The following is a 15,415-nucleotide window of genomic DNA, read 5'->3' as shown; positions in this document are numbered from 1 at the left end:
GGAAGATAAGGAGGTGAAGCTGAGAAAAATGATTGATGCCTTCTGTGATCCAGAGTTCATGAATTGGGATACACAACTCATCTGTAAGGAATCGTATACTATTCTACAAGAAAGAGGATTATCAAGGTAAGAACCTAATCCTTCCATATGTGTTTTATAAAGTATATACGTAAAATGTGACTCGTGCTTTGCTCAAATGTCCTTTAAGGGCTCCTTTTACAAAGGTGTGCTAGGGCCTTAACACGCGCAATAGCAAGTGTTAAATTCCCGAGCGCGCTAGCCATTACCGCCTCCTTTTTAGGAGGCGGTAGATTTTCAGCTGCCGCGCGCTATAGCATGCGATAATTTTGTTTGTGCGCTAAAAACCCTAGTGCACCTTCATAAAAGGAGCCCTAAGAGTTTTTGCAGTTTGATTTGAGGACAGGAAGGGCTAATTCAGCTGCTGCTGCAATCTCTTATGTAGCCAAAGCTGTTCTAAGCAATGAAGGGAATCAAACTTTTAAAAAAAAAAAAAATTTAAAATCTCTTATACCTTGTCCATCCACAGATATAGGCATCTTACAAATAAATTTAATCAAAAACTTACAATTCACAAAATATCATCATAAAAGTCTTCTACCAATAATAATGAGCTTCTAAAAATAAGTAAATCGCTTCAATAAAAATTACTTAGTAAATACAAATTAAAATAGAACCTACAGTGTATTGACCTCCATTGCACTTCACTGCTTTCAAAGATGAATGGAAGTATCTTGAGGTGATGAGCAGCATTTTGATATGTTCATCTGTGTTATGGTTTTTTTTTTTTTTATTCACAGCTGCAGAAATTTAATGTACATGGTATTCACAGAAGCAGCATCACAGCTTTGGCTTGGAGTCCAAATGGAATGAAATTGTTTTCAGGAGACAACAAAGGGAAAATTGTCTATTCTGCATTGGATCTAGATATGGTAATTTTTTGTGACATATAGGTTGTCCCAACATTTCCCTAATGTGTGGCAGTTAGAGTAAGTGAGCCTTGAGGTACCCTACTGCCTACCAGCTGAACCCTTCTGCCTCTTCTGTCTTCTACAGTAGTGTAGAAGTATAACCATAGAGCAGTTTTTAAGGGTCTTCAGACTGCCAGTCGTGTAATCTAACAGGATTGGACTGCAATCCTCATTGGACCCGTTGCTATACTATCTGATTATTCATATTCTACTTAAATTGACGTTTTCTTTCTTTTGTATAAATCATTCTTATTTGGCAAAAAAGTGAAAAACGTATCTTTAGTTACAGCGCCACCTCTTCCGACGAGCCCCGTTTCACTACTTCATCAGAGAAATGAGATGTAACAAATAGCGTACTGCGCTAACTTAAATTAACGAGCTTAACACTCTATGCTGTAATGCCGCTGGAATGGCAAAAAAAAAAAAATTTAAATAGAATATGAATAATCAGATAGTATAGCAATGGGTCCAATGAGAATTGCAATCCAATTATGTTAGATTACACAATTGGCAGTCTGAAGACCCTTAAAAAACATATTCTCCTATTCGTTCTTTTCTCTTGATTTTATTGTAGTTCAACCCTTTTTCCTCTCGTTTTTGTTAGTCCGTCTTTGTAAGTTTTTTTTAACCTGTATTACCATTTTATTGTAAATCGCTTAGCATTAATCAAATATGATACGAAGTTATTCAGAGTAGTGAAGACGCAAAGGGACTGCGAAGATCTGCAACGTGACATAATCAGGCTCGAGGAATGGGCATCGACATGGCAGATGAGGTTCAATGTAGACAAGTGTAAAGTGATGCATGTCGGTAACAAAAATCTCATGCACGAATACAGGATGTCTGGGGCGGTACTTGGAGAGACCTCCCAGGAAAGGTACTTGAGAGTTCTGATCGACAAATTGATGAAGCCGTCCACGCAATGTGTGGCAGCGGTGAAAAGGGCGAACAGAATGCGAGGAATGATAAAGAAAGGGAGAAGGTTATCATGCCGTGTACTGGGCCATGGTGCGCCCTCACCTGGAGTACTGCGTCCAGCACTGGTGTCCGTACATGAAGAAGGACACGTACTACTAGAAAGGGTCCAAGAAGAGCGACTAAGATGGTTAAGGGATTGGAGGAGCTGTTGTACAGCGAAAGATTAGAGAAACTGGGCCTCTTTTCCCTCGAACAGAGGAGATTGAGAGGAGACATGATCGAAACATTCAAGGTACTGAAGGGGATAGACTTAGTGGATAAGGTCAAGGATAACGAGAGGGCACTCTCTAAAGTTGAAAGGGGATAGATTCCGTATGAACATAAGGAAGTTCTACTTTACCCAGAGAGTGGTAGAAAGCTGGAACGCTCTTCCGGAGTCTGTCATAGGGGAAGACACCCTCCAGGGATTCAAGACAAAGTTAGACAAGTTCTTGCTGAACAAGGAAGTACGCTGATAGGGCTAGTCTCAGTTAGGGCACTGGTCTTTAACCAGAGGTCTGCCGCATGAGCGGACTGTTGGGCATGATGGACCACTGGTCTGACCCAGCAGCGACAATTCTTATGTTCTTACTTATTAAACGTGAAACTTAAACTTGCTATATGGCTATACTGCTACATTGTTGTTGTAGTGATTCTTGTACTTATTGAGTATTCTGATACTAAATAGCCACCATTCAGCAAGTGTGGGTTTCTACAGTAGTGGCATGCCTGCAGGACATAGATATTACCTGGCCTCACTGAACCCATGAGACTAGAGTTCCTTGCAGCCACGCCCTGGACCAGCATTACAGTGTTGTGTAGTATAGTACAGTGCTTAGGCCTACAGCAAACCCTTAGTTATTTACCTGATGATCTAGAGCAGGGGTAGGGAACTCCGGTCCTCGAGAGCCGTATTCCAGTCGGGTTTTCAGGATTTCCCCAATGAATATGCATTGAAAACAGTGCATGTAAATAGATCTCATGCATATTCATTGGGAAAATCCTGAAAACCCGACTGGAATACGGCTCTCGAGGACCGGAGTTCCCTACCCCTGATCTAGAGTTATACAAAGGCTAAAAATTAACCTGTATATGGTGCTGGGTTTTTGTTTCAAGTTTGCAAGCAAAATCTTTCTGATAGCTAAGCTTGCTAAGTTATTCAGACTATGTACAATAGTAATGAGGTGAGAAGCAAATGCAAGTACAGTGTTCCCCCATGAATTTGCAGTACACGGACTCACTCATTCGCGGTCTGCTCCAACCGCCTCTTCCTGTAGTAAAGTTGGGCTACACCAATCAGGAGCTTTATATCAAAGCAGCTCCTGATTGGTGTAGCCCGACTTTACAAGAAGAGGCGGTCGGAGCAGACCGCGAGTGATTTTCTTCACCCGCCGGCGCTCCAGCTACCCTCTCCTGCCTCCCCTGCCTTTTGACAGGCAAAGCGAATTTCAGGGGAGTACTGTATAGCAACAAACATTTATTTAGAACACTGTTCTAGTTATTTCCTCTCTCTTTTCCCAGAGCAAGTAGGAAACCTTTTGTTTGATGTTCTCAGAAATCCATGAAGGAACACTTTGTTTTATTCAGGGTTCCTGCAATCCCAGTTTGGTTTTAGAAGAGACATCTGCAATTGTACAGCTGGATTATAACCAGAAAGTGCTTCTCGTTTCTACTCTGAAAAGAAGTCTGCTGTTTTATATGGAAGAAAAGTCTGTTAAGCAAATTGGAACCAAGCCAAGAAAAAGGTAATCCTGTAATTTTGTAGCATCTGAAATTGTGACATTAACTTATTTGGAAGCCCAAAGTATATTAAATTACAGTACAGTAATCAATATGCAACAGGACAAATAGCCAGGAGTTAGTAAATACCAGAAAATATTTTTCTGATTAAAAAGGATGAATTTAATGCACTAAATACAGTTTGATAAAAGTCTGCACTACTCAATTGACTTCAAATTATATGGTCAGGATTTGAGGTAATCAACAAACTACCTATAGAAACCACCATGTAGGGCACTCTACTTAAATCTCCCACCCATAACAAAGAAGTCTTCTCCAAATTAATCTCAAGAAGATGTAATTTCATCCTCTTGTCAGCCAGAAGAAAACATTTTTTGCACAAGGTCATAAGTATAAACCCAAGAAGCAGTAAATGGAATAACAATCTGCATTATATATGAAATATACAAGATCCAGTTTTCTAAATATCACTGATAAAAGACTTCAAAAATACATTGAAAAAATTGGAGACAAAAGGGACAAAATCTCCAAAACTTACTTCTTGGTTCCCTCTGGGAAGAAAATTCAAAATATTGGGAATCTTGGGAAAAGACTGTTTCAGAATTCTATGCTTGTCATAATAACATAATAGATGATGGCAGATAAAGACCTCTTGTCCATCCAGTCTGTCCAACAAGATAAATTCATAGCATAAGGAATGATGTGATACTGTTGTTGTTAGGTGCCATCGACTCGTGCTCGAGTCCTAGTGACTTGATAAATTGCGGATCTAAAAAGAAATTATTTTTGTGCTAGTCCAGAAAGTTCCTCCAGTATCATCCCCATGGTTGTTTTCAATGTGTCCAGCCATCTGATTGCAGATCGCCCTCTTCGCCTGGTTCCTTTGATCTTCCCAAACATGATGTCCTTCTCCAGTGATTTCTCACTTCTGATGGTGTGACCAAAATAAGACAGTCGTAACTTCATCATTTGGGCTTCAAGTGACATAGCTGGTTTGATCTCTTCCAGAATCTATTTGTTAGTTCTTCTGGCGGTTCACATATGCACATTTGACCTTGATTTGCCTTGCCATTTTCAGGGCACAGGCTCCCCTGAGCTATCTCTTCTCCAAACTGAAGAGCCCTAGCTGCTTTAGCCTTTTTTCATAGGGAAGTTGTCTCATTCCATTGATCATTTTCGTCGTGCTTCTCTGTCTCTTTTCTAATTCCGCTATATCTTTTTTGAGATGCAGAATTCTAGGTCTGACTGCACCATGGAGAGATACAAAGGCATTATAACATTTTCATCATTGTTTTCCATTCCTTTCCTGATAATTCCTATTGCTTTCTTAGTTGCCGCCACACACTGAACAGAGGGTTTCAACGTTTCGGAGGGAAGAGAAGGGAAGCCGGCACACACACCTTAGAGCTCCGAAGCATGAGTTCACTATGGGCTAAGGCGGCAAATCTCCAAGCCGGTGAGATGCAGAATTTGCGATGGATGGCAGCCGGGCGGTCATCTAAATTAGCCGGGCGGAGCGCCCGGCTAAGAGGCCCTAGGGAGAACACTGGACAGTATTGACCATTTAGCCTTACTCTTTCTGTCTTTTAACAAGTTCTTAGTCCTTAACAGGACATTACCTTCTCATGACTTTCTAATTTCTTCAGGAGTCTTTCATGAGGTACTTTGGTCAAATGTCTTCTGAAAATCCAGATACACAATATTGACCAACTCACCTTTATCCACATGTTTATTCACCCCTTCAAAGAAATATAGTAGATTGGTGAGACAAGATTTCCCTTGATTAAATCAATGTTGCCTTTGTCTCATTAATCCATGCTTATTTATGTGCTGTGTAATACCATACCATACATTTTTCTTCTATACTACAAATTTCAGCTATGATTCAATGCAGCTTACAACAAGATTAAGAACTGAGGACATAAACATTGAATGAAAATTTCAAACCCAACCCTCTCATCCCATAGCCTTCCCTCCCTATTGCTGTATCCACCTAAAAACCCCTCTCCTATCCCAACACTGAAAAAGATGTTCAAATATAATTAGCTCTGAAGAATCTGGACTCATGATCCCTTAGGTTTGATCAATCTCTTCATATTTCCACCCTACTCCTCTAACAACAAAAGTGGGCAAAACAGCTATCATCTGTAACACACTTATTATGTGAGGAGTTGTATTTTGAACTTTTGAAGATACTGGTTTATGGTTATAATTGTCCTTTTCTCAGTACTTTTTCGTTTTCTGCATTCTCCAATTTTTTTTCTCTCTTTCTTCTTCCATAGAGGTGGGTTGGGTTGGGGGGTTGTTCTTATAATTGAAATGTTTGAGCATCTGTTTTGGCTTCTAGTATCATTGCTATGATTCTTTGTATTACAGTTTTTCATTGCAGTGTTTTTGTTTGTTGCATATGTGCTCAGTCAAAAAGATTTAAACATAAAAAAGAACTAAACTCTGAGCTCTTGATGTTAAAGAACGTATGTACTTGTCCCATATAGCTAAAAAAGATTTTTCTTTTTTTAGAGAACTCGCCAACAATCGTTTTTTCATCAACAGCATAGCATGCAGGCAATTTCTCCAACCCCAAAAAGAGAGAGGTGTTGCTTTAACCCATACACACATGATGATTTTCCTCCCATTTAGGGCAGTCTTCCAAATAAAAAGTTGTGTTCCTTTAATCTGAATTCTCAATGATTCATATTTGTCTAAAAGCCATTGAGCTGGGGGGAAAAAGGAATTTTTGATTTGTGAGTTTTTCTAAATATCTAATTGCTATATATACTTGAATATAAACTGAGATATTTGGGTAATAAAAAAAGGCCCAAAAACGGGTGTCTCAGTTTAAATTCGAGTCCGTGTTCACACGCCCTACCCCCATGACCTATTGCAAGCCTCCCTTGGGCCTGCTGCAAGCCCTGGTAGTCTAGCAGTGAGCTGAGACAGGAGCGATCCCTCCCGCCTCCTGTCCTGGCCAACTCTGAAACACCTTGGTTCCCAGGCTTGTAGAAAGCCTACCTTGAAAGCCCTGATGGTCCATTGGTGAACTGGGGTAGAAGTGATCTTTCTACACTTCTGGCCAAGAGCCAAAAAAAAATTCACAGGGATTTAGAAGTGAACAATTACAGAGCCAGCTTAATGTTGCAAAGAAAGAATTCAGCAGGGGCAGGAATTCACTGAATAAAATGTTGACTGACCTTGAGGATGACAATGATTTTAGTACAGATGGAGACAGTCTCTACAGTGTACCTTCTGTGTATAAATTCTCAAAGGACAGTGGTCTGATCAACTGAACTAAATTACTTTCTCCATTTCTAGTTCTACAAAAGTAATTTAAGAAACTATATGTTTGAAGAATGCAGCTATAAGGAGCCAAAATCATATGGGATTTCAAAACACTGGAACTTTGACCTAGAAATATTTCCATAAGTGTCCTTGCTTTTCCTTGGCAATACAAGAGAATGATGTAAGCTGTTTGTATAACAACTGTATTTCCAGTACACAATCATATATTTAGACATATAATTTTAGATTTAAAAATATGTAACAACATAGGGATAATCTGTTCTGGCCAATGACACCCAAAACAATCTCATATCCTACTTCATTTCCTAACCAAAACTGAAATGTAAACTTCTGATATCTTATTGTAAGTTGCGTAGAATACCTGTTGAAATTTGCAGGGTACAAGGGTAATTATTTCAATGTGATTCCCTTATACAGTGAGTTGCAGTAGTCTAGCTTTAATATAATCAATGAATGGATAAGAATATTCAGGGAAGCTGTGTCAAGAAATGAAGCTAGTGATGTGATCATACGTAATCTATGGAAGCAACTTCTAACTACTGAGCTAATTTGATCATGGTAGTTCAGTTTATGGTCCAATAACCCCCAATACTTTGATCTTAGTGACCTCTTATAGTATAACATTATTGATATACTCTTCCAGGGGAAGAGCATAATTTTTGTTTTGGTGACATTCAGTGCTAATTTATTATCGTTTAGCCAGTTTGAAATTATGGATAGTTTCATGTTGATAATTGATAATTCTTCTAATGAATTTGAATCTAGTGGATATAAGAGTTGTAGGTCATCCGTGTCAGTAAAGGGGCCATAAAGATGTTAAAAAGTAAGGGTGATAATATTGAGCCCTGAAGAATACCATAATTTGTTGAAACGGAACTAGAAATTTAGTTATTAAAAATGACCATTGATGTATGGCACTGCTTTGTTATGTCAGCTACTGTATGGACTCCTCTGTTTCTGCAACAAAATGACAGATTAGGTTCTTTCCTCGATAATCTGGATTCTCTTAGGATGCCTAGGAATCTGTACTACCCTCCCTGTGCGGATTTGTTATTCACCTGATTTCTGCTTCGTGCATTGCCGGTGTCCATCTCGAGACCTCTTCTACTGTACCTAAGATTAAGACAAGATGTGTTTCGGGTACAGGGGGGGTTTACCTTTCTCTTTCCTCTTGGGAGGGTCCTATAACCCCTACTTGTTACCCTTAGCAGATTGGCTCTTAGTTACTCGTGTATGTGATTTATTGTTCACTAATTACATTACATTACATTAGTGATTTCTATTCCGCCATTACCTTGCAGTTCAAGGCGTATTACATCCAAACTAAAACAAGAATTATATTCAAAATTTGAAGGAATAGAATAAGCGATGACATAAAATTTTTAAGGTAATAAAACGTTGGGTAAAGAGTTACCAAAGGGAAGTGGAGGTCTTTAGGAGATAAGAATAGGGTGAATTATGGGGTTTTAGATAAAGTTTGGTAGATAAAAAAGTATTAGAGAGTTCTAAGGGTAAATAGAGTGTTGGATGTTGCATTGGGATTGGTCGTGCTGGATAGGTTTTATGTGTTTTTTGAAGAGTATGGTTTTAATGTCTCTCTTGAAGATTTTGTAGTATGTAGTCGAAGATAACAGTGGTGATTTGTCTGTCCAGTTTAGCTGCTTTGGAGGCTATTAGGTTGTCATAAAGTTTTTTTCGTTTGACATTTTTGGATGATGAGTGAGTGAATAGTGAGTGGGTTCTTCTGTGTCTGGTTGAGGAGGATTGATTTAGTCGGTTATTCCAGTAGGTTGGGCTTTCTCTGTTGATAGCCTTGTAAAGTAAGCAGTAGAATTTGAAGTGCACTCTCGCTTCTATTGGAAGCCAGTGTGAGTCATGGTATGCCTCTGTGATATGGTCATATATTTTAGTGAATAGACAAGTCTCAGGGCTGTATTCTGTATTGTCTGTAATTGCTTCATCATGGTCGCGGGACATGGTAGATATAGTATGTTGCAGTAGTCTATCATCCCAAGGATAAGAGATTGTACCAATAGTAGGAATTGCTTTTTTTCGAAGAATGTTCGGATTTTTCTTAGATTTCTCATGGTCATGAACGATGCCTTTATTATTTTGTTAATTTGGGATTGCATGGTGCAGTCTCTGTCAATTGTGACTCCTAGCAATTTTAGTGTAGGTTGTATGAGATCGAGTTTATTACAAGATTAGTTAATGTTGGAGTTTTGTTGTTTTCTAGTAGGATGAAATTTGTTTTGTCAGGGTTAAGTTTTAATTTGTGCTCTGTCATCCAAATTGCAACTGATTTGAGGGTTTTGTCTATTGTGCTTGTCATGATGAGTTCTGGTTGGTCGAAGGGTAGGGGAGTAGTGATGTCATCTGCATAACTGTATGAAATTATGCCATGATTATCTAGGTAGTAGCTGAGGGAGGTTATGTATATATTGAATAGTGTAGGTGATAATTGTTTATTGGTTATTAATTGTTCTGTTTTCTAAGTTTCAGAGCAGAGTAGAATATATTTATTGCCGGGGGAGTTCCCCGTGCCTCTCCTTCTCTTTTCTTATGTTTCAGTGCAGTTCAAGTGCTTTGGTACTAACTGAGGAGGATGCTGTGCTCCACCACAGAAAGGGAAGGGGAAGAGTTTCAAATTCTTATTGATACCCTTCTGCAGTTCGCGGGAAATGGGAATCAATAGCTACAGTACAGACTCCTGTGTAACCTAACAGAACCCAGAGGTAAGAACCTAATCTGTCATTATTTTAATTTCAGCAATGGAAAGTATGGAGCGTGTTTTATGCCAAGCCTCTGCAAGCAAAGCAATCTCACAATATATGCAGCGAGACCAGGGTTGCATCTCTGGAGAGCAGATGTCAATGGGACTGTGCAGAACACCTTTCTATTAAAGAACTTATTGACTGAGGGAGTAAAAGCTTTTGAATTGTATCCTCGTTTGGAGCCCCCAAATGTGATGACATTCAGCCCATCTGAGAAAAATCTTGGGCTTGTATCCTGCTTCTTTCAAGAAGGATGGGTGCTGAGCTGGGATGAATATAACATTTTGTTAATAGACACTGTAAATCAGGTAGGTAAAGTTACTGCAGCAGATATATATCTGGTGAGTTTATAAATTACTAATACATTTTCTAGCTCTGTACTTGTATAAACTAAATTGTTATTCAGAACTGTTCAATTTAAGTAAAGTTTGTTAAAATTTACAGGTTTTAGAAAATAAAAAATTACTTTGCATCAATTACTTAAACTTTAAAGCTTGCTTCTCATGGAAAGTGAGATGGCAAAAACTAGTTTCATAAGGTAGCAATCCATGCTTTTTTTGTGAATTCTTAAGTGGATCAGAAAACAAAACTATAAAAGGCTTAAGATATCATCTAGTAATTAAACCAGGTTAAATACAAAATTAGACTTTCTTGACTTCACACTTCAAAAATGGAATAGTGTGTTCAAACCTATATGGAGGAGCAGGTGCATGGAGTGGTAGGTCAATGCTAGCTACCTTACTGGACAGACTATATGGTATAGGGAGATGTGAGCATGCCTAGGTGGTAATTACAGCTATCCTTGTCTCAGGTTCACTATTTGATGGCAGTAATAAGGCTGAGAGAGAGTAGTCTGCTGAGACTTTCTCTATGCAGTTCTCCAGGCATATGGCTTTCAGGGTACTTTTGTGCAGGGCATCTGTATTCTTTATCAGGACCTAAGTTCCCACCTTTGGATTAATGGCTGCTTGTCGGATTCCTTCCCTATATGTCAGGGAACTCGGCAGAGTTGCCCCCTTTTGCTGCTACTATTTATTCCATGCTGGACCCCCTTCTTAGAGATATTCATGTCATAGTAACATAGTAGATGACGGCAGATAAAGACCCGAATGGTCCATCCAGTCTGCCCAACCTGATTCAATTTAATTTTTTTAATTTTTTTCTTAGCTATTTCTTGGGTTCCAACTGCCGAAATCTCTGTTAAGACTTACTCCAGCCCATCTACACCCTCCCAACCATTGAAGCCCTCCCCAGCCCATCTTCCACCAAACGGCCATATACAGACACAAACCGTGCAAGTCTGCCCAGTACTGGCCTTAGTTCAGTATTTAATCTTATTTTCTGATTCTAGACCCTTTGTGTTCATCCCACGCTTCTTTGAACTCAGTCACAGTTTTACTCTCCACCACCTCTCTCGGGAGCGCATTCCAGGCATCCACCACCCTCTCCGTAAAGTAGAATTTCCTAACATTGCTCTTGAATCTACCACCCCTCAACCTCAAATTATGTCCTCTGGTTTTACCATTTTCCTTTCTCTGAAAAAGATTTTGTTCTACGTTAATACCCTTCAAGTATTTGAACGTCTGAATCATATCTCCCCTGTCTCTCCTTTCCTCTAGGGTATACATATTCAGGGCTTCCAGTCTCTCCTCATACGTCTTCTGGCGCAAGCCTCCTATCATTTTCGTCGCCCTCCTCTGGACCGCCTCAAGTCTTCTTACGTCCTTCGCCAGATACGGTCTCCAAAATTGAACACAATACTCCAAGTGGGGCCTTACCAATGACCTGTACAGGGGCATCAACACCTTCTTCCTTCTACTGACTAAGCCTCTCTTTATTCAGCCCAGCATCCTTCTGGCAGCAGCCACTGCCTTGTCACATTGTTTTTTCACCTTTAGATCTTCGGACACTATCACCCCAGGTCCCTCTCCCCGTCCGTGCATATCAGCTTCTCTCCTCCCAGCATATACAGTTCCTTCCTATTATTAATCCCCAAATGCATTACTCTGCATTTCTTTGCATTGAATTTTAGTTGCCAGGCATTAGACCATTCCTCTAACTTTTGCAGATCCTTTTTCATCTTTTCCACTCCCTCTTCGGTGTCTACTTTGTTACAAATCTTGGTATCATCTGCAAAGAGGCACACTTTTCCTTCTATCCCTTCAGCAATGTCACTCACAAACATATTGAACAGGATGGCCCCAGCACTGATCCCTGAGAGACTCCACTACTCACCTTTCCTTCCTTCGAGCGACTTCCATTAACCACCACCATGTCAATCCAGAAATAGTGGGAGTGCGCCTCGATGGGCATGAATTTAAAGTGGCTGCCTTTGCGGATGACCTGCTGGTACACTTGATGGAGCCCCAGTGATTTTTGTCAATATTACTAGAATTTATTCAGGAATATGGGGACTTCTTGGGGTTTAAGCTAAATCTAGAAAAATCTGAGGCCATGTCTCCTATGGATAGCTTGTGTAGAGAGTGGGGCCCCACCTTTCCTCTTATATGGGCAAGCGCTTCCTTAGATATTTAGGCATTGAACTCCCTCATAAGATCGCGGATCTTTATGCCATTAATATCGCTTGCCTTTTGGAGGCCACTTAGAGATAATTGGAGGTTTGGCAGCCTCTCCTTCTTTTGTTGGTGGCCGTATCAGCCTTTATAAAATGTCTCTCTTTCCCAAGTGGCTGTTTCTTCTTCAGATGCGTCCTCTATGGGTACGGGAGAAAGATATTAGTTTACTTCATAAGTCACTTCGCAAATTCTGCTGGGTGGGCAAAAATGACAAACTGCCTTTGTCTACCCTCTTTGGTAATTGGACGATGGGGGATTTGGGGCTGTTGAATCTGCGTATATATAACGATGCTTGCCTTTTGCGTCATCTTTGTGACTGGTTGCAGGAGAGCCAAGACTATGGGCATTTACAATATGAATGGACTTTTGGAACCTTATCATTTTGCTTCATTGTTGCAAGCCCTGTTGCATCTTCTTCCTGCTCACCTTCGCTCCAGCTGGGTGGTGCGGCCCTTGAGAGATGTGTGGCGAAAGGTAGTTTTGTGCTTGGGTGGGAACCCATAAGTTTCTGACCTCTTGCCAATTTGGAGTTTCCCTTGGGAATGGAGAACCCTGCTTTTATAGCCTGGGGGGGGCCTTGGGGATTTCTTTATTGGAACACATGGTCCTACCTGGGGGGGAGGGGGCTTTCCCTCCTATCAGGAGCTCTCCCAGCGAGGCCTTCAAGGTTTGGGACATTGATTTTAGAGGACGTCATGTGCACATGTCTGATCTTGGGACCCACTCTGCACAAAATACCAGCAGTGATTATGAATTATGGACAACCAAAATCCCAGGTGCCTCATAATAACAAATGGAAAGGTGGCAGGGAAAACTTGAAGCAGATAATATGTAAAGTAGAAATATCATAATCAGAAGAATATATACCAATAGAATGTATTTATTTTAATGTTCGTTCAGTCAGTAATAAGGCTCTGATCTTAAAGGACCTGATCAATAGTCACGAGGTTGGTCTAGTTGGCATAACAGAATCCTGGATCCAAAATGATGACTCCCCAATCTTAGTTGACCTCTGCCCACCAACTGATTCACAGCCCTAGGAAGTTGAAGAGAGGCGGAGGTCTACTCTTATTATATACATCATTTCTCTCCATGAAACTGATAGATAATGATTTAGGACTAAAATATATGGTCTGCAGTTTGAGCAATCCTGAAGATGGAAAAGAAGTATAGTCCTGATCTACAGACCACTTGACAAGTGGAACATAGTGGAAGATAAAATATTTAACCTGATCTCTAACTGCACCATGGTCATCTCTGAGCTGGTAATTCTTGGTGACCTGAACCTGCACCTAGAGGAGGACGACAACCCTAAAGTCCGTGCACTCAAAAATATACTGATTCAACTAAATTTTGATAACTTCCCACCAGACCTAGCTCACAAGGGTGGGCACAATTTAGTCTTCATTTCTACAATATCCGAAGGACTAAACATTCTCTTAATGGACCACACCAGTTGGAAACCAGTTATCTGGTGTGATCATCATCTCCTAACCTTCTATTTAAAGGTACCTAAAGTGAAAGCAATAGCAACCAAAGAAGGAGTATATAGGGAGATGCGTTGTACGATGCCAGCAGAGAAGTTGCCAGTGGCCTGGCTGCTGCTGCTGCCGCTGCTGGGGATCCCTCCCTGCCTGCCTGTCTGCCCGTCCACTCCACCCCCCTACCCCCGAAACTGACCCTGTTACTTTGTTGGAGCTGGACTGGCTCACTCCACCCCCTGCAGCATTCTAAGCAGTGACTCACATGCTGCTTAGCTGATCCGGAACCTTCTCTCTGACATCAGAATTGATGTCAGAGGGAAGACTTATGAGCTAGCCATGTGCAGCGTGTGAATCGCTGCACACGCTGTCCCTGCACAGAGTTGCTGCTGGGGGAGGATGGAGCGAATCCAGCTCCAACAAAGTAACAGGGTAGGTTTCGGGAGGGGGATGTGGTGCGGCAGACAGACAGGTAGGGAGGGATCCCTGGCAGCGGCTTCAGCAGGCAGGGATCCATGGCGTCGCCTGCAGCTTCTGTGGACGAGTTGGCTTTGGGGGGAGTGGGGTGCGGGTGGACAGGGCAGGCAGGGATCCCCGGTGTGCAACTTAATTTTGGGACAAAGCTGGAAGGTGGGGAGGGGGCACGAACTCGATAGAAGGAATGGAAGGGGCATGAACATGGGATACAGAAGGGAGGGAATAGAAATGGAGAATTGATGGACATGAGTGGGTGAGTGAAAGATGATGCACATGGGGAAAGGAAGAAAAGAAAATTAGGCATAGAATATAAGAACATAAGAATAGCTTTACTGGGTCAGATCAATGGTCCATCAAGCCCAGTAGCCCGTTCTCACGGTGGCCAATCTAGGTCACTAGAGAGAGGAGTGAGGTAGAGATGCATGGGGAATAGAAGGATGAGAGGGAAAAATGTTGGATATGATGGTGGAGCGGGCAGATTGAAGGGGATTCAAGGGGGAGGAATGTTGGACATAGTGATGGAGGGAGAAATGTGGCATTGTGCTGGAGAGGGGTGATAGAAGGAGAAATGGGCATGGGGCTGGTGGGCAGTGGTGAAAATGCTGCACATAATTCAGGGGATGAGAGAGGGAGAAACGTTGGATGTGTTAGTAGAGGTGGTGGGAGAGATGCCTGGATCTCTCAAGACAGATGGACAGTGAGAGAGAGAGAGAGGGAGATACATTGCCAATAGGGGTGGAGGAGAGAGGGAGACTCAGTTAGGGCACTGGACTAAGGGCTACCGTGGGAGCAGACTGCTGGGCACAATGGACCCAGCAGCGGCAATTCTTATGTTCATAGAGGGACAGAGAGAGAGATGTTGGTTGGGGAAGGGAATGGGCTCCTGAGGACAGGATGCGTGCAGGAGGCAGAAAGAAAGAAATATTAGATGCACAGTCAGAAGGAAATGCAAAGAGAGACTCATGAAATCACCAGACAACAAAGGTAGGAAAAATAATTTTATTTTCAATTTAGTGATCAAAATTTGTCAGTTTTGTGAATTTATATCTGCTGTCTATATTTTGCTCTATATTTGTCTATTTTTTTATAGTTGTTACTGATTGCATATTTTAAAGTCATCT

At 41.2% G+C, this 15,415-nt stretch overlaps 1 protein-coding gene across 2 annotated transcripts in view; it reads left to right on the top strand.

Moving 5' to 3' along the window:
- TECPR2 (tectonin beta-propeller repeat containing 2) overlaps window positions 1–15,415 on the top strand; it is a 132,865-nt gene that overhangs the window by 9,099 nt on the left and 108,351 nt on the right. The window contains exons 3-5 of one of the 2 annotated variants that reach the window (XM_033953159.1): window positions 819–950; window positions 3,534–3,691; window positions 9,756–10,068. In XM_033953159.1, coding sequence (XP_033809050.1) covers window positions 819–950; window positions 3,534–3,691; window positions 9,756–10,068 — 603 coding nt within the window. Of the gene's footprint in view, window positions 1–818; window positions 951–3,533; window positions 3,692–6,998; window positions 7,147–9,755; window positions 10,069–15,415 lie in introns of those variants that run through there. The other variant, XM_033953160.1, reaches the window with a different exon arrangement.

Source organism: Geotrypetes seraphini, chromosome 7 (genome assembly GCF_902459505.1).
Source record: "Geotrypetes seraphini chromosome 7, aGeoSer1.1, whole genome shotgun sequence".
Lineage (NCBI taxonomy): Eukaryota > Metazoa > Chordata > Amphibia > Gymnophiona > Dermophiidae > Geotrypetes > Geotrypetes seraphini.
Note: the sequence above shows the minus strand (reverse complement) of the source record. Positions and strands in the feature narration are given on the sequence as shown.